A 20,575-nucleotide genomic window follows, 5' to 3' on the forward strand; every position below is an offset into this window, starting at 1 on the left:
TCTTAAATACACACACCTATCTCCAAACACTCACATTCTGAGGTCCTAGGAGTTAGGATCTTAACATATGGATTTAGGGAGGCACACAATTCAGCCCATGACACTGATTATAATGAGGAATTGAAGTTTATTTTGAATTATTTCTCATTTTTATTAAAAGACATGTTAGGCTTCTTGCTGTCAGTTTAAAAATCAAGTTAGTTAGTTGGGGCTGGGGATATAGCTCAGTTGGTAGAACGCTTGCCTTGCATGCACAAGGGCCTGGGTTCAATCCCCAGCACACACGCACGCACGCACACACACACACACACACACGCACACACACACATCGGGTTAATTGAAGCACTGACAAATCTCATTCTTGGAAACAAAACCCACACTTAACTGGGCTTCCAAGTGCAGTCCCTGCCTGGCTTGGCCATGTGGCTTCCACTGGAGTCCAGTCCCCCTTCCAGGACAGGCAAGGAGGGCCAGGGAGTGAATGGTCAGCTTCCCAGCTGCTCACTAGGGGTGACTCTGCAGCTGCTTCCCACAAGTCCCCAGGGCTCCCCAGAGGGGACAAGCCTCAGTTTCCCACAACCAACTCCTGCTCCCCACACATCCCTCCGCCATCTTGATTTTCCTTTCTTCTCTTGCTGGTGCTTCCTGGTTCATTTTCCAGATTAACCACTTGTGTTATGGAACCCAGGGAGGGCCAGAGGCTCTTCCCACGGAAAAAAAACAATGTCTGAAATGAGTGCTGGGGAGAAAGAAGGGCTTTTTCCAGAGACTAAAGAACAGAGAACAGGAGCTATGCTCCCAAATCAGCCTCTTGGCTCCAGGGTGTGGAGGGATATAGACACAGGCTGGGAATAGTGAGGGAGAGAGGCCAACAGGAGAGGAGTGCCCATCTCTCTGGGAATAGGACCCATCTCTTCCAGGAACTCGGGTACCATCTTTCTGAGTCGGGTGTTTGTGCTCATGGCAGCTGGAAACTGGTCCAGGTCAAGCTAGCCCTGTATTATAACGCTGGACAAAACATTTCTCAAATGAGCAACACGTCTACATGCAGTGCTGAAAGCTGGCCCAAAGGTGGAGGCCGAGAGAGGAGACAGGCCCCATAGGAAGGCAGAGAGGCCCAGCCTCCTCATCCCTCCCAGTCTCCCACCAGCTACAGATCCAGGTGATCTTCAGGTCCCTGAAGAGTGACCTAGGCAACCGGCATCCTGATAACACACAACCGAGCTGTGACCTACAGCAAAGCCAGTGGGGGACTAATAATATACTGCCCAGCTGTGTGACCTCCAAAACCAGCCATTGATTGATTGACTGATTGCCAGGGATTGAAGCCAGGGGCGCTTGACCACTGAGCCTCATCCCCAGACCATTTTTATTTTTTATTTTGAGACAGGGTCTTGCTAAGTTGCTGAGGCTGGTCTCAAACTTGAGATTCTTCTGTCTCAGCCTCCTGAGTCACTGGAACTATAGGTATACACCACCATGGCCGGCTCAAATTAGTGATCTTTAAGTCAACTACGAGCAAGTGAAACAGAGCATTCTTGCCTCAGTATCTGGTGATCTCTGGCTGTGTCTAATAGTTTCTGCTATTGTTTTCTTCCTAAGTGTAAACTCCTTGAGGTCTGTGACTGATAATTTTCTGAGTCCAATGGTTGGGTCATGTTGCTCAGATAGTTGGTTAAATATTATTCTGGATGTTTCTGTGATTTTTTTTTTTGTGTGTGTGTGTGTGTGTGTTTTGCAGAGTGATTTTAACATTTAAATCAGTGAACTTGGAGTAAAGCAGATTACCTTCCATAACATGGATGGGCCTCATCTAATTAGTAGAAGACCCAGATAGAACAAAGACTGACCTCCTGGGAGCAAGAAGGAATTCTGCCTACAATGGCCTTCAGATTGAGGGTCTGGAACAAGGAGAAAGAGTCTTTAGCTCATGTTGTAAAAAGTGCCTTTAAATTTTTTTTTTTTTAGTTGTTGATAGACCTTTATTTTATTTATTTATATGCGGCGCCAAGAACCCAGTACCCCACGCAGGCCAGCAAGTGCGCCACCACTGAGCCCCAGCCTCAGCCCCAAAGTGCCTTTTGTTGTTGTTGTTTTTGAGACTCCACGTGGTCATTTTCAGATTTGCTTAGTTTTGTTTCTTTATAAAGCCAGGCTGATCCTTGAGCCTCCACGATTTTTGGAGACCTGAAGGAACAAAACCAGCTCTGCCTGCTTCAAGGTGACATTCTCCAAAGGCAGCTGGATTTTAGTTTTCAAGTTAAAAAAAAAAAAAAAATCCCCCATTGTTCACCAGACTGCAGGCTCAGCATAAATTATGGAAAGATGATCCCTCCCTTCTAAAAACTCAATGACAAAGAGTGGCAAGGGTTCAGGCCTGGGAACAGACAGGACAAAACAAAGAGGGATGTGTTAGGATGGCTCCTCCGTCCCCAGGGACTGTTGGGAAAGCAAGGTCAGTCTTTGCAACAAAAAAGAACATTTCAGCAATAACTTGGGTTTTGATTTTTATTAATTATTTATTTTTTCTATTTATTTTTGGTGCTGGGATGGAACTCAGGGCCCCTCACAGGCTGAGCTCACACTGTACTACACTGAGCTACACTCCTGGCCCTAATAATTCAGGAGTTTTGCACCCACACTACCTTACTCCAACTTGAACTTTGGAAAAATATGAGGACTTTATCTGCTTTCATTCTCCGAACAGATGATCTCTATTTCTAAAAATAATATCAACTTGGATCTCTAAGCTGATTCTCTCTATAGGATACCAGAAACCACGCTGGGGATGAGGGCCAAACACTGGGCAGAGGAGCCAAGCCTGCTGGGATTGACCCTTCCCAACTTCAGCAAGGACAGTGGTAGAGAGTGGCTGCTGTCATGGCTGCAGGAAAATCCGGGGTGGACTCCCAAGGTCCAGAGTCCTCCACAGGACAGGGGTCTCGCCTGTGCGTGGGGTCCTACTAGCTCCTGACAGAGGCCTCTGGAAGCATTCAGGGTGTCCCAAATATCCAGACATTCTTGAAGCCATCTAGGTTCATGAAAACCATCTAGAGCCTTTTAATGCACTCCAGAAACTCCTGCCAATGAGAACTGCTTCCTGGACATGTGGCTAGATCTACGGCAGCACTGACAAGATGGGACAAAAGAGAAAGAAAAGAAGGGAGGAAACAGGTCAGGACCATAGGGGCTGAGAAGGTAGGAGGGGAGCTGGGCACAGTAGCGCACGCCTGTAATCCCAGCGGCTCGGGAGGCTGTGACAGGAGGGTCGTGAGTTCAAAGCCAGCCTCAACTATGGTGAGGTTCTAAGCAACTCATTGAGACCCTGTCTCTAAATAAAATACAAAATAGGGCTGGGGATGTGGCTCAGTGGTTGAGTGTCCCTGAGTTCAATCTCCAGTACCGCCCCCCGCCCCCCGCAAAAAAAAAAAAAAAAAAGAAGAAGGTAGGAGGGGAACTCAAGGGAGACAGGTTATGAATCATGAAGCAAATAATGCAGGAAGGGACAAAGCTTGGCTCAAGTGTTCCAGGTTTGACGTGTTGTGGGAAACCCAGATCCTAATAGCCTAAACCTCCAAACCATGAATGTACAGCCGTGGTCCAGCCATAAGCTGGAGTACTACGTGGTCACGTACTGCCATCCAGGGACACTCTGCGAGGCTGCAGGGCGGTACGTAGGAGTGGTGTCTCCAGAGCTGGGAGCCAGCTCTTATCAGGCCCGTGACCTTGGCAAACAGCCCTGCCTTCCTGTGCCCCCTCTGCTCTTCTGGATGGTGGTAACAATCACTGCAATCCCACAGGGTTGTGAAGGCTGAGCACGTTAGGACTTACAGCAGGTCGGGTACGTTCTGGTCATTAGGTGGCGGGAGATGGAAATATTTATACCTCTATTAGCCAGGGGCCAAGCAACCTCTTGATGTTAACCAATCATTTAATATATGGAATTGGGCAGATGGAAATTGCAGGTCAGAAACAGCAGGAAGCAGACATTGGGGCACAGGGGTGGAACCCAATCCTGCAGCTGGGAGAACAGGGGAGCTGTTGGAGTTACAGGAGGGAGCAGTGCCCCGGGGGTCCTGGGATCTTTGGCACAAAATTCCAGCTCCATCTCCAGCACCGCAAAACCGAACTCTGGACACCAACACACATCAGTGTGCCAGGAGGGACGCGTGTCCCTGAGGATGACAAAGCTTTGCTTTTGGGACCCTAGCAGACTTGGCTCCATGCGTCTCTCTCCCGAGTTTGGTTCTGGTTTATAGTCTCTTGTCTGATAAAACTGTGGCAGTGAATTCAGTGCTTTCCTGGGGGCCGGGAGACATTCCAGTGGATTTTTGGGCCTGCTTCGGGCAGTGGGAATCCCCCAAATTTGTAGCCAACTGGGCAAAAGTGAGGACCCCTGATCTGCAGTAGCCGCCGTCCTGGGAGGACTGTGCCCTTTACATGTGACACTTGGTCCACCTCCAGGCAGTTGGTGTTAGGAGTGCTTGCACCCTGCCCCCAGAGAAAGGGGGGAGGGCCATGAGGTCACATTTTGGGAGGCCAGTTGTCCATGACAGGAGGCCTCCCTTCTCCACAGGACAGGACGGGTTTTTCTTGAAACCAGGTGGGGGCTGGGGACACAGAGGAGTCATTGTAAAGTGTGTGGGAAGATAGGCAGGAAGACCTTGTACCCATATGGCGTCTACTTGGTCACACACTGGCTGCTCTGCCCTGGGGCTCCTGAGGTTTAGAGAGCGCCCAGAGCAGCTGGCCCAGTGAGTGGTTATCCAAGGCTGAGGATGGGCCATCCAGGCCCACAGAAGGTGGGCGCTGCACCCACAAGCCCCAGAATTGGGATCCAGAGCTGGAGAGAAGCCCAGATTCCAGGTTGGGGGTAATAATGCATAGGGCCACCTCCCAGAACGACTCAGGAGTCCTGGGACAGAGTCTCCCGCCAGCTGCCCTGTGGTGCTCCTTGTTCCCACCAAGTATGTAGAGTGGTCATTCTCAGTTGGGGCAGGCTTGTCCCCCAGGGGTATCTGGCAAGGCCTGAAGATGTTTTGGGTTGCTATGACGTGGGGGCTACCACTGGCATCTAGTGGGCAGAGGCCAGCCTGTTGCCAAATCGTCCACAGCACAGGTTCCCACAGAAAAGAATGCTCCAGCCCCCAAAGTCAACAGTGCTGAGGGGGAGAGCCCCGCCCTAAGGAATGAGCTGGGTTTTCAGTGGATGAAGACCCCACAGGGCAATGTCGCCGCAGCAGGAAACACATCTGTTTTTCATTTCTCTCCCTCCTGCCTCCACCTCAGAGAAGAAAACACAGGGCAGGGGGCGGCCGGTCAGCAACACACAGGGTCCCCTGCTCCAGTGTGGAGCCTCTGGCCTGGCCGGTGTGGGGAAGATGGGGGAGGGGAGTCTTGGACCAGTCTTAAAGCCCTCTGTGAGCCAGGGGTGCCTCCACAGAAGCTATGCCAATGTGGCAAAGGGGGTTTTGACCGAGCACAGCTGGACAGTTACTAGAAAAACAACAGCTTTTCTTCTGGAAGCCTCTCACGTGGCTATCTGTGGGCCCTGCCCAGCAGAGTGTCAGTCACAGGACCAGTGAGCCACCAGGTCGGCCACCGGCTCCAAGGAGGAAGTGGGGCATCAGTGGCCTCCTGGAGAGGGGCTTTGAGGATAGATACTGTCATGCAGGGTGGGAGGGCTCAGTCACAGCACCAGGACCAGGGGGGCATTTGGCCACCAAGGCCCTGGGGTTTCTGAAAACACAGAAGAAGGGGTCTCCACTTACACTGTCCACTTCCTGCTTCCTGAGCTGAGAGCCTCCACCGCCTCTCTGCCTGCAGGCCACTCTGCTCCTCACAAGGTGGGGAGCCTCACCTCTGCCCCTGGCATCTAGGCTGGCCTTGATGATTTGCTGGACCAACAGTGAGAGGTGGAGATGAGGTTCTGGGGCTCCTGAGGCTGAGGCTGGAGAAGGCCTGGATTGCCTGACTGGGTCTCCACACGACCACTCAGGAACACTCCCTCTGGGACTCCAGCTGCTTGTCACACAGAGAGGCCACGCGCCAATTGACAGTCCCAGCTGGCAGGCAGCATCTCCCTCAGCACTGCGGGGAGCCATCTCAGATGTTCAGCCCCAGTGAGAAGGACCCAGCTGAGCCCTGTCAACCGACCCACAGCCCACCGTGGGAGATGGGAAATGGTTGCTTCAGGTCACTGCATTTTAGGGTGGTATTACTCAGAAACAGATCATTTGGATCCTCCCCTAGGGAGTCAAGTGCTTCCAGGAACATATGGTCCTCTCTTGGATGAAAAATGGATTTCTAGTGGCTCTCCAGGAAGGGTTCACGCAGTGCCATGTCAGGGCTGGTGGAAAGACACAAGCCAAGTGCCACCACAGGCCAAGTCCAGGTATGCACACAATTCTGACTCACCAGGCAGGTAACACCCGATACAAGAGCATCCCAGGGTCTCCCTACCCCGTCTCCTGCCCATTTCTTCCTCCTTCCCCTGTCCTCCTGTCATCGCTCTCTGCTATTCCAAAGCGACCAGCACCATGGTTCTCAGAATCCAATCCAGATCAGAAAATGGTGTGGCGAGAATTCAAGCCAGCCACGAGGGTGCGAGGAGGGAAGGCAGATTCATCTTCATTTGATATCCAAGGGCAAGTGGAGTCCCCCAGTAATTAAATGCCAATTAGATATGAAGAAGAAGCCTTTCCCAAATTGCATTACTGTTCAACAGGGACATCGGATGTAATTTAGCTTTTTAATTCAGGAGAGCACCTGGCGTTGACACCATCTAGTGGGAGGGACTGAAAGAGGCGCAGATCCGGGGCTGGCCCCCCTTCCTAGGAGCCTGGGTGGCAGCCAGCTTTGTCACCATTCCCACATTCCCACGCTGGTGTCTGGGAGGAAGTGGGGGGAGATTGTAATAGTGTGTGTCATTGCTGCTACGCCTGATTCATTTCCAGATACGACATTGTCAGAAGACCATTACAGTCCGTGAGGCCCTACAAGAGTTTTCTGTGCATGCCCAGCGACGGGGAAAACAGGCTTCGGGTTCTCATCTGCTGCTAAATTGGTCATTCAGTATATGCATTAAAATCTGATGTTGAACCAAAATTCTGGAGACCAAAGGATCTCTGAAATAAAAAGGTTTATGGAGCCATTACAGATGCCAGCTAGGAAAAGGACCAGGTCCCCAGACGGTCGGTTCCTGTAACTTCCAGCAGCAAAGCAAAAGAGCGGCTGGAAAAATGTCCACCAATCCTAGAACTAAGACCATTTTTGTGACAAAGAAACAGAGAAGGAAAGTACACGTTGTCATGATGAACCAGTGTTGGCTAAAGGGAACAGGGTAGCTGTGCAGAGCCAGGAAGCCTCAGGCTAGGACAGCCCGAGAGCAGGGGAGAGTGTGGGCACTGCAGCCTTAGAAACAATGGACATTGGTGCATCACAGAAGAATCAGACCTGCCTGTTCCTCCAGGTCCCTCCCTAAGTTGCTGAGGCTGGCCTCAAACTTAAGACCCTCTTGCCTCAGCCTCCTGAGGCACTGGAATTACAGGTGTGCACCTAGTCAAGTGTCTCATTTTAAAAAAATATCATGAAACTAGAGCTGTGGTGAAATCCAACAACGTAAATTGTGGCTGGGGTCACAGCTCAGTGGTAGAGCGCCTGCGTCACACGTGTGAGGCATTGGGTATGATCCTCAGAATCATAGACCAATAAATACATAAAATAAAGGTATTGTGTCCATCTACAACTAAAAGTATTAAAAAAAAAAAAAAACAACATAAGGGGCTGGGGCAGGGGCTCAGCGGTAGAGCGCTCGCCTAGCACGTGCAAGGCCCTGGGTTTGGTCCTCAGCACCACATAAAAATCAATAAATAAAATTAAAAAAAAAAAAAACATAAAAGGAACCATCTTAAGTAACAATTTAGGGCTGGGGATGTGGCTCAAGCAGTAGCATGCTCGCCCAGCGTGCATGCGGCCCGGATTCAATCCTCAGCACCACATACCAACAAAGATGTTGTGTCCACCAAAAACAGAAAAATAAAAAAAAATTCTCTCTCTCTTTAAAAAAAAAAAAAAAAAAGGAACAATTTAGTGGTATTAAGCACATTCATAATGTCGTGTAACTGTCCCCTTTATCCAATTTAAAAACACTGACATCACCCCAGAATGAAATCCCACAGCCACGGGGCAGCTACCCACACTCCCCTCCCCAGACTTCGCAGTCACCCCTCGGCTGTCTGTCTTTAAAGGTCTGCCCCTTCTGGGCATTTCTTAGAAATGGGTGCATAGGACATACGGCCTTCTGCATCTGGATTCTTTCACTCAGCGGGACATGTTTGAGGTTTATCTACATTGTGATGTGCATCTGGACTCCATTTCTTTTTATGACCACTGTGGTGTAGGTGAGTGTCCCCGAAAGGCACTGGTGCTACTGGGAAGTGGGAGAACCTTTAAGAGGCTGGGATGTGCCCTTGAAGGGACATGGAGACCCAGCCCCTTCCTCTTGCTCTCTTTCATTCCCTGGCCATGAGGTCAGCGGGTCAGCGGTTTTTTTCCACTACGTGCATCTATCATGATGTGCCACCACAGGCCCTAAGCAAAGGGGCCAAGCATGGACAGAACCCTCGAAAACTGTGAGCCAAAATAAGCCTTTCTTTTTTATAAGTTGATTATCTCAGGTATCTGTGACAGTAACAGGAAGCTAACACAGTGACCAAATAATATTCCGTTGTATGGCCATGTCACACTGTGTTTGCCCACTCATCCACAGAGGCGCATTTGGGTCGTTCCCAGCACTTGGCCATCGTGAATAATGCTGCCACAAACACTCCTGCCCCGGTTTTTGTGTGGACATATGTTTTCATTTTTCTCAGCTACATACCTAGATTGTTGAGTCATATGGTAATCATATGTCTAATTTTTTTTTTTTTTTTAATAAGCAGATTCTTGCCGTGTTGACCAGGCTGGCCTTGAACTTCTGGGCTCAAGCAATCCTCCTGTCTCAGCCTTCAGAGTAGCTGGGACTATAGGCATGTGGCACCACATCTGGTGTGTGTGTTGAATTTTTAAAGGATCTTTAAGTCTTTTATTTTAAGATCTTGTCCTCAAGGACGGGCTGGCACTGCTGGCTTAGTATCTGCCCTGTTTTCCTGGTCGACATGCCAGCCTTTGTTAGATGCTCACAGCACACAGGGTCCTGGTGCAGAATTGGAACTAGGTTCCTGCTTTTGTTCTCAGGGGCCACAGCTCGTCAAACACAGCTGAGACCTCAGAGAGCAGCCCTTCAGTGTCCTGGGGATTGCTGTGGCTCCAGGCTCCTGCTTGGCCTTGCCCTGCCAGGGTGTCTCCTGTACCACTGATGGCTACAAACTGGACCACAGCTGGCCCTGCCTGCCAAGAGCCGAAGGAGGCAGATCCGGTCCGCGCTATCATTTTTTTGCAGTGATTGAGTGTTATTGAGCTCCCTTCTGAACAGCTCCAAGTTCTCATTCTGAGAACCAAGGAGTTACAGATACTTGTCCCATGGCAATTGGAACTCAGCCTAAAATGGTTCGTGCTTGTTTGCAAATGCCAAGTTCTAATGCTATGGATTTTTCTAGGCCATGCAGGGTCAGGAAGACTGATGTGTCTTTTTAACTGTACATTAGGACCATCTGCCCGTCTGGAACCCCCCAGCCTGCCGTGCCCAGCTAGGAGGAGGTGGGGTGCAAAAGGTGCCCTTCCTGAGCTCACTGTATCTCTGTGGCAGCACTTCACATCCAGATGCAGCCTCGTCCCTGGGGGCTCTGTGGCATCTGCCAGAAGAACGTGCACGGGAGGTCAGTCTGCAGCGCTCTGCTTGAGGACTCTGGTGCAGGAACCTCCTGACTGCAGCGTTCCAGGCACCTAGGAGCTCCTGGTTGCTCTAGAGCACTCTCCAGGCCCTTTCCGTTTTGATTTACTCATATACACAGATACACACACAGACATACACGTATGTTCTAACCAGTCTGCAAGTCTTGAAATATCAGACATAAAAAAAAAAAAAAATCCTCAGCACTGAGACAGGTAACCACCTGGCTACCCATTCAGTTTTGAAATGGGGGCTATCAGAGGAGGCTCCTGGGACCCTCAGAGGGTGCCTTGAAGGAGAAATGACATCTTAGCTCATCCTCAACATGCCAGTCCTGTTGCGGTGATCAGGACTTTAAGGCAATGAGCAAAGAGAACAAGCAACTCCAATTCTAGAGAGGCATCCTGTCGGATCACCAGCACGGCTCCCCCTGCACAAAGGCTCGGAGCCACGGCACCCATGGAATCAGGCAAAGGCATCCTGTCCAGAACACAGGTCCCAGGCCCCAGCTGTCCAGCCATCCTGGGCAATCATGACTTCAGTAGCTAGGTTGGTGCCTGGAAATCATCGAAGAGCTTGACCTTCAGGAGGTGAGCCTCCAGGGAAGGGGAATTTCTATTTTGAGGATGTGGATAATGAGCATGAGGAGCAGGCAAGCCTCACGCCAGGCTCCCTGTCTCTTCCCAGCCTGGTGAAATAGGGCATCTATCCCTTGCTTGTCCCCGCTAATTGGCTTTGAGGAAGCCAGAGAGGCTGCTTGTTGGTGTGAAAGAGGAGACAGGTGCACCCGGGATGGCCACCAGGAGGGCCTCGCCAAAGGCCCCTATGCTGTCTGGGAAAGTGAGAAGGACTTCACTGCTTGGCGCAGGTCCACCCTCACGTGGGCAGAAACAGCCCCAGACCATTGAGCAAAAGCATTGCCTGGCTGGAGCCCATAGTCAACCTGCTGTCTGTTTGCTTTGGGAACCACCCAAGGACACATTTGAGCTTCTGAGATGTGCAAGTGGAAAACATTCCAAAACAAAAAGCCCCAGGAAACTGTGCACACCATCCCCAGCCTCTATGATCAGGGCTTGGCTGCTGAGATAAAAGCAGCTTTGCTTTCCTGTTCTGTGACTGCCAAAGCCATGTGACACACAGCCTTTGGGCTTCTCCTCTTTGGGAGGTGAGATCTCTGGACCAGGGTCCCAGGATACCTAAGCAACTGAGCAACCGGTAGAGGTGGGTGGACTGGGGCCTGGCTGTATCCTGGGCAGAAGTGTTCAGGATGTGGGGTTGGACATGGAAGGCCAGGCCAGAGCCCACTTTGGGCCTGAATCATCAGAACTGGTGGTCAGCAGGAGCCCAGGGAATGCTCCCAATGAATGACTCTTCCCTGGGGCAGCAGTGTCAGTGTGGCTGGCCGGATCCAGCCTTGCCACAGAGGAACAGAAGCAGCTGGACTGCCAGGTCACAGGACAGGAGCTGGGAGGGCCACACACATTTGCTATTGCCCAGGGGGCTGTGCCTGGGGGCAAGCCCTTCCTGCAAAGCAGTGTGGGGAATTCTGCCAGGCTGCAAATGGATGGGCTGGTCCATTTCCAACACCTCCCGAGGTGAAGAGCTGGGGTTTTGCAATTCTGTAATTACTGCTTAGCAAAGATGCCAATTTCTCCCTCTTGGGTCATTTCAAAAAGTGGAAATGAATTTTATTTGTGCTAGATGAGTCAAAGACCACAAAGTCTATAGAATCACATCTCGATCCCAAAAAGGATGTTTTTAGCCAAATTGGGATATGCTTATTTGGGGGAAAGCAAGGTCCTGGTAAACGTTCACTTGAGTAGAGCTGGGGAAGGGAGGAGGTGCTGGAAAAGAAGGTTTTGGAGCCAAGTAAGGACACGGTTTCTGGATTCTATTCGTCTGTGGTTGGCAAAGTAATGGTCTCCAAAGGTGTCCCTGTCATAATCCCAAGAATCTGTGAATGAACATGATACCTTATATAGCCAAAGGGTCTCTGCAGAAATGATGAAGGACCTGGAGACAGGATGTTATCCTATGCTCTCTGGGTGGGGCCATTGTAATCTCAGGATCCTTACAGTGGGCACAAAGGCCAGAGAGAGACAAGAGAGAACAACCCAACAGCAGCCAGAGATAAGAAACAGCAGCCAGAGATAAGATCTGCTGCTGAGGTGCTGCAGGTTTAGGAGGTGGAGGAAGGGCCCTGGGCTGAGGAATGCAGGTGGTTCCTGGAAGCTAGAAAAGACAGGGCTATAGAATCCCACAGGTCCACTGTGACTTCTGACCTCTAGAAATGTAAGACAAATTGATGTTCTTTTTTTTTTGTTTTTTAATTTGTGCAGTAATAGGAACCTAATACACCATCCAACACAAAACTCAGCTTTGTTCTTCCAAGGCCTGGGGAACGAACCCATCTGCTCCAGAAACTGAAGTTGCCACAAGCCAAGGTAGAAGCCAGGATCTGAAGGTCAAGGTAGCTGGGATAGTGTGGGAGCCTGGCTGTCAACAGATATCAGCTCCTCCCAACAGATGCACCCTGGCAACCCTAGGAGGAGAGCAGCCCTGGCTTCCAGACACCTCCTTTCTCCAGTACCTACAGAAGCGTGTACAATGTACACTACTTTCCTCTTTCAAGATACCTTGAAAACATGAAGCCAGGCATAGTGGTGCACACTAGTAATCCCAGCTACTGGGGAGGCTAAGGCAGGAGGCTGAGGCAGGAAGATCATACACAAGGCCACCATAGGCAACTTGGCGAGATCCTGTCTCAAAACATTTTTTAAAGGCTGGGATGTAACTCAGTGTTAGAGCACTGTGGGTTCAATCCCTCTGCATTGCAAAAAAAAAAAAAAAAAAAAATAATAATAATAATAAAATAAAAAAATAAAAAAATATATTTTTTTAGTTGTAGGTAGACACAATACCTTCATTTTATTTATGTAATGCTGAGGATTGAACCCAGGGCCTCACACATGGGAGATGAGCACTCTACCACTGAGCCCCAGCCCCAGCCCTACATAGCAAATTTTTTTAAACAAATAAAAAAGATGGGCTGGGGATGTGGCTCAAGCGGTAGCATGCTCGCCTGGCATGCGTGTGGCCCGGGTTCGATTCTCAGCACCACATACCAACAAAGATGTTGTGCCTGCCGATAACTAAAAAATAAATATTAAAAAATTCTCTCTCTCTCACACACACACTCTCTCTTAAAAAAATAAAAAATAAAGAAAATCTGAAATATTGGTTCACACTAGAGTCCTTACAACTTATTGATTTTCCCTGCCAGTCATTTGCATTTGAGAAAGAACATGCCCATAGAAAATAATTCTGAACACATCTAAATCTAGACAATGACTCTTGGGATATGCTTATTTGGGGGAAAGCAAGGTCCTGGTAAACGTTCACTTGGGTAGAGCTGGGGAAGGGAGGAGGAAGAACTCAGGGGTAGAGCACAAACTCAGTGTTGGCAAAGCCCGGGGTTCTGTTCCCAGCACTGTGTACACATCTGTGCACACACACATACACAAACAAATCTCAGCCAACTCTTTCAAAGGAAGATGGCACGTGAAGATGAAGGCAGAGATCAGGGTGATGTATAGGTGAGACAAGGAACATCAAAGAATGCCCGCAAACCATCAGAGCCAGGCTAGGCACACAGGGCAGATTCTCCCTCACCGCCTCCACAGGACCAGCCCTGCCGACACCTGGAGCTAAGACAATAAATTAGCTTGAGCCACCAGGGAGTGCATGCAGGTGCCTCCAAATGCTGGCAGGCAGCTAAAATGAGAACCGTGGGTATGAGTACAGTGGGTGGAAGCTGAGGTACCTGAATTGCAGTCAGGGTTGACAAGCCCGAGGATGAGGCTGTGTGGGAGGCAAGGCCAAAAGCCCAGCCGAGGCCAAGTCCCCAGTCTCAGCAAGGACATCCATGAGGACATCACCAAGGCTTGAAGTCACACCACCACACAGAAACACAAACAAGGCAAAGCCCACAGTCCAGCAGGCAGCCAGGAATCCTGTGTGGCCAGTCTGCTCCTCCCAATCTCCACAAGTGGCACACGGCACCACCAACAGCAGGCGTGGTCAACAGGAAAGAATATCTAGGGGACAGAATGGAAAGCCATTCTAGGGCAGTCCTAGAACACTAGTCTTAAAAATAATCTACAGAGCTGGACACCTCCCTTCCCTCCCAACCTGCCAGGGGAAAGAACCTGAGGTCAAGGGAGGCCTGGGGCCCTGCAATTGGAAAGCTGAACTCAAGAGGGAAGGGAGCCTTAGGGAAGGGTGAGGTAGCAGGAATCTTCTTCTAACAAAAGCAAGTCATGTACCTACCACCTGGCCAGGTCCAGTGAATGCCTGCTTTTTTCTCTCTTAAAAAAAGTGTGTGTGGGTTCCCTCAGGTGTGTCTCCCTGGGGAGGCTGCCCACAGGAGGGGGAGGCTGAGAGACAGTGCAAAACAATTCCTTTCATCTGTGAGACAGGTATGACCTGAGAGGCCAGCTCTGCATTGGCAATCAAGTCAGACCCCCCTGGCTGGCCCAAGCCTGATGCCAGGTGCATGGTGGGCCTTGCTGGACACAGTAACTGGTTGTTTAATCAGAACCTGGGGAGTGAAGCCAGAACAGGGCTTGGAGATGCTTCCTCTTTGGAGACTCTGTGACCACTGGGTTTCTGGGGCAGCTCTGTGGCAAGCAATCCACCAGGCCAACAGATGCCCAATATCCTGGAGAAGCTGGGCAGGGGGAGGCTGCCAGCCTATCCCAGCTTGGCCTCCTAGGCTGGGGGCAGGGCTGGGGGTTTGCTACTCAACTCCCCAGGGAAAGGATTTGGCTGCTTGAGTAAACCCTTTCAAGTTTCAGTTCCCCCAAGTGTCAAGAGCAGAAAGCGACTTGCTTGTGTCCAATCCTGTCTCTTGGGTCAGGAATGCGGATGGGTGAGTTTCTGAGAAGGGATGAAGTTCTTTAGACAGGCCGAAAGGAAAAGGGGTCTGGAAGAGGCACCGCCGTGGGGGGAGGTGAATGACCAGAACGAGGCGGGGCAGAGCAGAGGCTCTTAGAACAGAGGGGTGGTGGTGGGGAAACCCAGGCAGGACAGAGGAATCATTGTGTGGAATGGCACCGGGGCCAGAGGGCTTTGCCCTTTGCCTCTCTCCCACTGGGCCTTCCCCAGCTGGGAGGGGAGCTGGGCCCTCCGAAGGCCCAGCAGGCTGCCCTGCCTCCCTTTGCAAGCTCCAGCTGTTTCCAGTCAATCCCACTCCCTCCTCGCCAGTCCTAGGACCCAGGGGTTGCAGCCTGTCCCCCCACCCCCCGCCCTCCCGCGAGAGAAACAGGAAGCCCTGTTCCAGGCGGGATTCATAACCCCGTGCCTCAGTTTCCCCTCTTCACCGCTAACAAGGGCGGCTTGTCAGGCCTGACAGAAGTGTTCTGAGCCAGGAAGCAGAGGCGGGAACCCTGGGTCGTTCTCCGCAGTTGGTCCCTTCCAAGGTTGAGATCCTGGGGTGCATACCTTCCTACCCGCGTCATCTAGGCTCCAAGATCCGGACCTGGACCCTAACGGGGAAGGAAAAAAAAAGGGGAGAAGGGAGTGGCGGGCAGACCTGGCTCCTGGCTCCCGAGCGGAGACCCTCCTCCAGCCGATGCTCGCGTCCCCGTAGCGCATGACCGCGGCACTGCGGCTGCAGCGCTGCCCTCCCCTGCCTGCGCGGGATTCCCGGGGTCTGCGCCATAGGGGGCCAGGGTGCAGGACGAAGTCTCCGCGGATGCGCGGCGCTGGGAGTCAGTGATGACGCCCCTGCTCCTTCTCCAGTTTCTTGTTTCCGGGCGTTTCTCCACCCGTGAACGCGTCGCTGAGTCACCTTCTCAGGGCGCTCTCGGAACGCTGGGGACCCGGCCCGGGGCTGTGCCGGGACCGCGCAAAGCGGAAGCACACACTGCTAGGACGCGTGCGGACCGCGGCTTGGGAAGTCCCATCTTGAAGGCTCCGTCGGGGGACTCCCACGTGTTGGGAAAGGGGGTCGGGCTGGGGGTCCGCTGGAAGAGAGGACACCACCGAGGCGTGCCCCGATTCAGGGCGCCACTGGGCAAATCGGCTCTGCGTTCCTCCCGGGCCAGCCTCTTTAGGAAGCTATAGAAGAGAGGTGTGGGGGTCGGGCAGGGGCCGGCGAGGGACGTGGGCTCTCCGCAGCCAGGGAGTGGCCCGTCTGAATCTCCTGCGGGTCCCCCTCCCAAGTGTGGCCCTACCTGGTCAGGTTATCAGTTCGGCCTTGGCAACGTCTTCCTCCCAGTCTCCGCCAATAACCTTCCAGGGATTTAATTCGAGTTGTTCACGGACACGTTCTCGTCACTTGCCGCGGAATATTTCAGACACGGACACGCGTGCGGTTTGCCAATTGAAGCAGAAACTCCCTGGCGCGTTTGCGTCTTCGCGCGGAGCCAGCGGGAGGGGCGGGGGCGGCGGGGCCACGCCCTCCGAGCTTGCCTCTCGGTCCCGATCTGGACCCCTAGGCCTTCCACGCTGCTGGACTGACTCCTCTCCAGCAGGCGAGGAACGCGGACCTGGACTGCTAGCTGCGGACAGCTTCTCTGGCCCAGGTGAGCCTTGATGGTGTTCCCAGGGAAAGGTTCCAACTTTGGGGGTTGCTGACCAAGCTCCCTCCTCCCGTTCGCGTACTCCGACGCGGAGCCCCAGGGCCAGTCCAGATCTGCTCGGGACGGCGCGCCCGGCTGCTTTGGGTTCGTTGTGGGTGTGTGGCCCAGCGGCAGTCAGGAAGTTAAAAATAGCCCTCCGCGGGAGACCCGGGGAGGAAGAAAGAGAAAGCCCGCGAGTGGCTGGTGAGCTATCCCAGCTCGGGAGAATGGGCGCCAGGCGGGGTCCGGGACTTCGAATTCCGGGTGGGCGTGCGAAGGAGTCACGGCATCCTGGCTTCGAGCAGCGAGGATAGGTCTGCCGGTAGCGCTGGGGGCTGCGAAATCGCGGTGTCCAGGCGCAGTCTAGGGTCTTCCCAGAGCTCAAGATCACACGCCCCCGGTGCCCACTCAAACTCTGGGCACCCAGACGTATTCGCGCGGGGCTTGCACCTCGGCTTGTGCGGCGAGCTCACCTTCACGCGCCGGGGACGCTGTGTCCGCGCCTCGCCGAATGCTCCTCCAGTCCCTCGGCGGCGCCACCTACTATGAGCGGCGGGAGCGAGCATCCGCATCCCAAGACTCTGTCGAGAACCTGCGTGTGGCGGTGGGCGCGGACCGTGCTGGGGGTGGCGTGGTGAGGCCAGGGTTCAGGGCCCGGGTCCACATCGAGCTCCAGTTCCACCTCCGCTAGCTGAAGCAACGAGGGGCGTGGTTAGGCCGGCGCCCAAACAGAGAGCCCTCCCCACGCCGCGGCGCCTCGCAGTGAAGTTGAGCGAAAAGTTTGAGGCCAGAGGCAGCGAGACCCGGGAGTCTGTGCCAGCCCGGCGCTTCAGTTGTCACTCAGATGCGGGGCTGAGCCTGGAACGAGCCTCGTTCCGCCCCAGGCCACTATAGGGAACGGCGTTTTCGCCTTGCCAGCAAACCAGACCGACTGGGTAGGGCCGCCCGCCCTGCCCTCCCGTGGCTGGTGGCTCCTGGGCGGCCCGCCCTCGCGGGGCCCTGGGGAACTGGGCCACGCACCGCGAGGTCCTGTGCCCACTTGCGCTCCGGTAGGGCGGGCGGCAACTGTTGGCTCAACTCTGGCTCGGCTCTCGCGCTACGAACGCTGCTCCCACCAACGCAGCGAGCATCCAGGCGGAGCAGGGCTCTTGGAGGTGTGCCACGGCCCCAGCTTCTCGGGGCCGGGGACGCGAGGACCGGGCTGTCTGGGACTGGGATCTTCGCTCCATACTTTGTGCCTCGCGATGTCCGCTCAAGTTCTGGGATTTTTGCGCAACTGGACTCCCCTCTCCCTGGCAGCCCGACAGGGTGAGGAGCTGGTCCGACAGAGAGAGCCATGGGGCTCTGACTCATCCCTCGGGCCGGAACCCAAAGCCCCAAAGAGGAATGTCCTGGGGAAGAGACCCTTCGTTTCGACGGGTTGGGGACTCGGTTGCTTGGAGACACCGGACGTCCTTCCAGAAAGCTAGGTCCCCACGGGCTTATGGCGATTCAGAAGCGCGCCACTCCTGGTGCGTGGTCCCGGCATCTGGCTGGGCGCCGCCTCCCGCACCAGGAGCTGCTGCCCTGGACTCCTCCAGCGCTGCCTCCTCTTGTCCCGCAGATCTGGCCGCTGCAGGGAATGACGCGGTTACCCCCACAGCCCCGGCTCCGGGCGGGGAGGGCGAGCCCCACAGCCAACCTCGCGACGCCCTCCTGGGCAGCACCGATAAGGAGCTGAAAGCACGAGCCGCGGTCACCGAGGGCAGCGCCGCAACAACGCTGGGGACCCCCTGGCAGCGGGAGCCGCAGGTCGAGGCTATGGATCCAGGTTTGTGGGAGTCTGGGAAGAGCTGTAGGGTTCTCTCCCTCGCTAGAAATATTGGAACTCCGAAAGAGAGGATCTGGGGACTCTGGAGAGAAATACTTTCCCCCTGGAGACTGGAAGCCTACCGGGCCTGAGCCAAGAAAAGGGGGATCGGGGCAGCGCGCCCCACCCCAGAATTCCCCTCGGGAGGTCGTGTCCTCTGGTTGGGCTCTATTGGGTTAAGTACCCGGGTATTGCTGGCGCTGCGTTTCCACCCCACTGCCCTTGTTGCTCTTCTCGGCCCCCTAGTGGCCGGTTGGGGGCGCGGCTTTCTCAGGTTTGTTTTTGTAGCGAGTGGCCCCCGGAGCCTGCTCCCCCGGCCTTGCCGTGTGTTGGTGCTGCTGAACCCGCGCGGCGGCAAGGGCAAGGCCCTGCAGCTCTTCCAGAGCCTCGTGCAGCCCCTTCTTGCCGAGGCCGAAGTCTCCTTCACTCTGATGCTCACTGGTGAGTCTCCTTTACACCCGCCGAGACTCGGGCAGCATCCCCTGCCAGAACCAGCCCTGAGAACTGCATGTCTCCTACAGAAAGGAGGAACCACGCGCGGGAACTGGTGCGGGCGGAGGAGCTGGGCCGCTGGGATGCTCTGGTGGTCATGTCTGGGGATGGGCTGATGCATGAGGTGAGGCCTGCACCAGAGGCTGGCCGGGGGTGGGGGCATGGGTGGGGTGGGGCTTCCAGGGCTGAGCCCTCATGCCAACAGGTGGTGAATGGACTCATGGAGCGCCCAGACTGGGAGACGGCCATCCAGAAACCCTTGTGTAGCCTCCCAGCAGGCTCTGGCAACGCTCTGGCAGCTTCCTTGAACCACTACGCTGGGTGAGAGCCCAGGGCCAGAGTGGGCCTCCATTTCCCCCGGGGTGCCCACTTCTGCCAGGTTTTCTTTTCTAAGTTCCCATATACAGGAGTAACGTCCACTTCACCTTTATCCCTCCAGGCTGGCTGTCAGTTCTGGGGCCTGCTCCTGGTGGGCCAAGCTGGCTGCATTCACCTGTTCTCTGTCACTGCCCCTGCTAACTCTCTAGGGAGTGTGTGTTGCTGTGCCTGCAGGCAAAAGGGAGGAGGAAGGGAAGGATGCACGGGGTTCCTCCCCTGCCCCATCAGACCCTTTCCCCTGCAGCTATGAGCAGGTGACTAATGAGGACCTCCTGACCAACTGCACGCAGCTGCTGTGCCAACGGCTCCTGTCACCTATGAACCTGCTGTCTTTGCACACCGCCTCGGGGCTGCGCCTCTTCTCTGTGCTCAGCCTGGCCTGGGGCTTCATTGCTGATGTGGACCTGGAAAGTGAGAAGTACCGGCGCTTGGGGGAGATGCGCTTCACTCTGGGGACCTTCCTGCGCCTGGCAGCCCTGCGCACCTACCGGGGGCAACTGGCCTATCTCCCCGCAGGAAGTGCTGTTTCTAAGATGCCCACCTCCCCTGCTCTAATGCAGCAGGGCCCTGTGGACGCACACCTTGTTCCCCTGGAGGAGCCAGTGCCCTCTCACTGGACCGTGGTGCCCCATCAGGACTTTGTACTGGTGCTGGCGCTGCTGCACACCCACCTGGGCAGTGAGATGTTTGCTGCACCCATGGGCCGCTGTGCAGCTGGTGTCATGCATCTGTTCTATGTGAGAGCAGGGGTGTCCAGGACCATGCTGCTGCGCCTCTTCCTGGCCATGGAGAAGGGCAAGCACATGGAGTATGAGTGTCCCTACTTGGTGCATGTGCCTGTGGTTGCCTTCCGCCTGGAGCCTAAGGATGGGAGGGGTGTGTTTGCTGTGGATGGGGAGTTGATGGTCAGTGAGGCTGTGCAGGGCCAAGTGCACCCAGACTACTTCTGGATGGTCAGTGGTGGCTGCAGGGGTCCCCCACCCAGCCAGGAACCCCAGCAGATGCCACCTCCAGAAGAGCCTTTATGACCCCACGGGCTTGCTGTGCCTTTGTCTGCTGCGTGTAGGCTGAGCTTGGGACCCTGTCCTTCCCCCAGGACAGGGGACCTCTCCACAGCTTCTGGGGGTGATGGGGCCTCCTCTGGAAAAAGGTAGGAAGGTGGTAGAAGCTAGGCTTTGGGAAGTTCAGGCTCTACCCACCACAGGTCAGAACAAGGCCATAGGCAGGAGCCCTGCTGGCTGGGCCAGTTGTCTGTGGAAGGTATTTCTGTTTATTCTGGAAGCCTTGTCCCATGAATCAAATTCAAATAAAAGTGACATTCTTAGCCTGCTAGTCCTGTCCTGGGGACAGGGAGGGAATGGGGTCTTGCTCCGCCCAAGGCTACGTAATTTAATGTTAACG

The 20,575-nt window shown here is 54.0% G+C and overlaps 1 protein-coding gene across 1 annotated transcript; it reads left to right on the forward strand.

Moving 5' to 3' along the window:
- Nucleotides 1-17,439: 17,439 nt before the first annotated feature.
- Sphk1 (sphingosine kinase 1) lies at nt 17,440-20,409 on the forward strand. The gene is made up of 6 exons (XM_026404851.2): nt 17,440-17,763; nt 18,059-18,265; nt 18,593-18,745; nt 18,826-18,920; nt 19,002-19,117; nt 19,419-20,409. The coding sequence occupies exons 1-6, from the start codon at nt 17,700-17,702 to the stop codon at nt 20,200-20,202; spliced, it is 1,419 nt and encodes a 472-aa protein (XP_026260636.2). The 5' UTR covers nt 17,440-17,699; the 3' UTR covers nt 20,203-20,409.
- The last annotated feature ends 166 nt before the right edge of the window (nt 20,410-20,575 follow it).

This window comes from Urocitellus parryii, chromosome 7 (assembly GCF_045843805.1).
Source record: "Urocitellus parryii isolate mUroPar1 chromosome 7, mUroPar1.hap1, whole genome shotgun sequence".
NCBI classification, from domain to species: domain Eukaryota; kingdom Metazoa; phylum Chordata; class Mammalia; order Rodentia; family Sciuridae; genus Urocitellus; species Urocitellus parryii.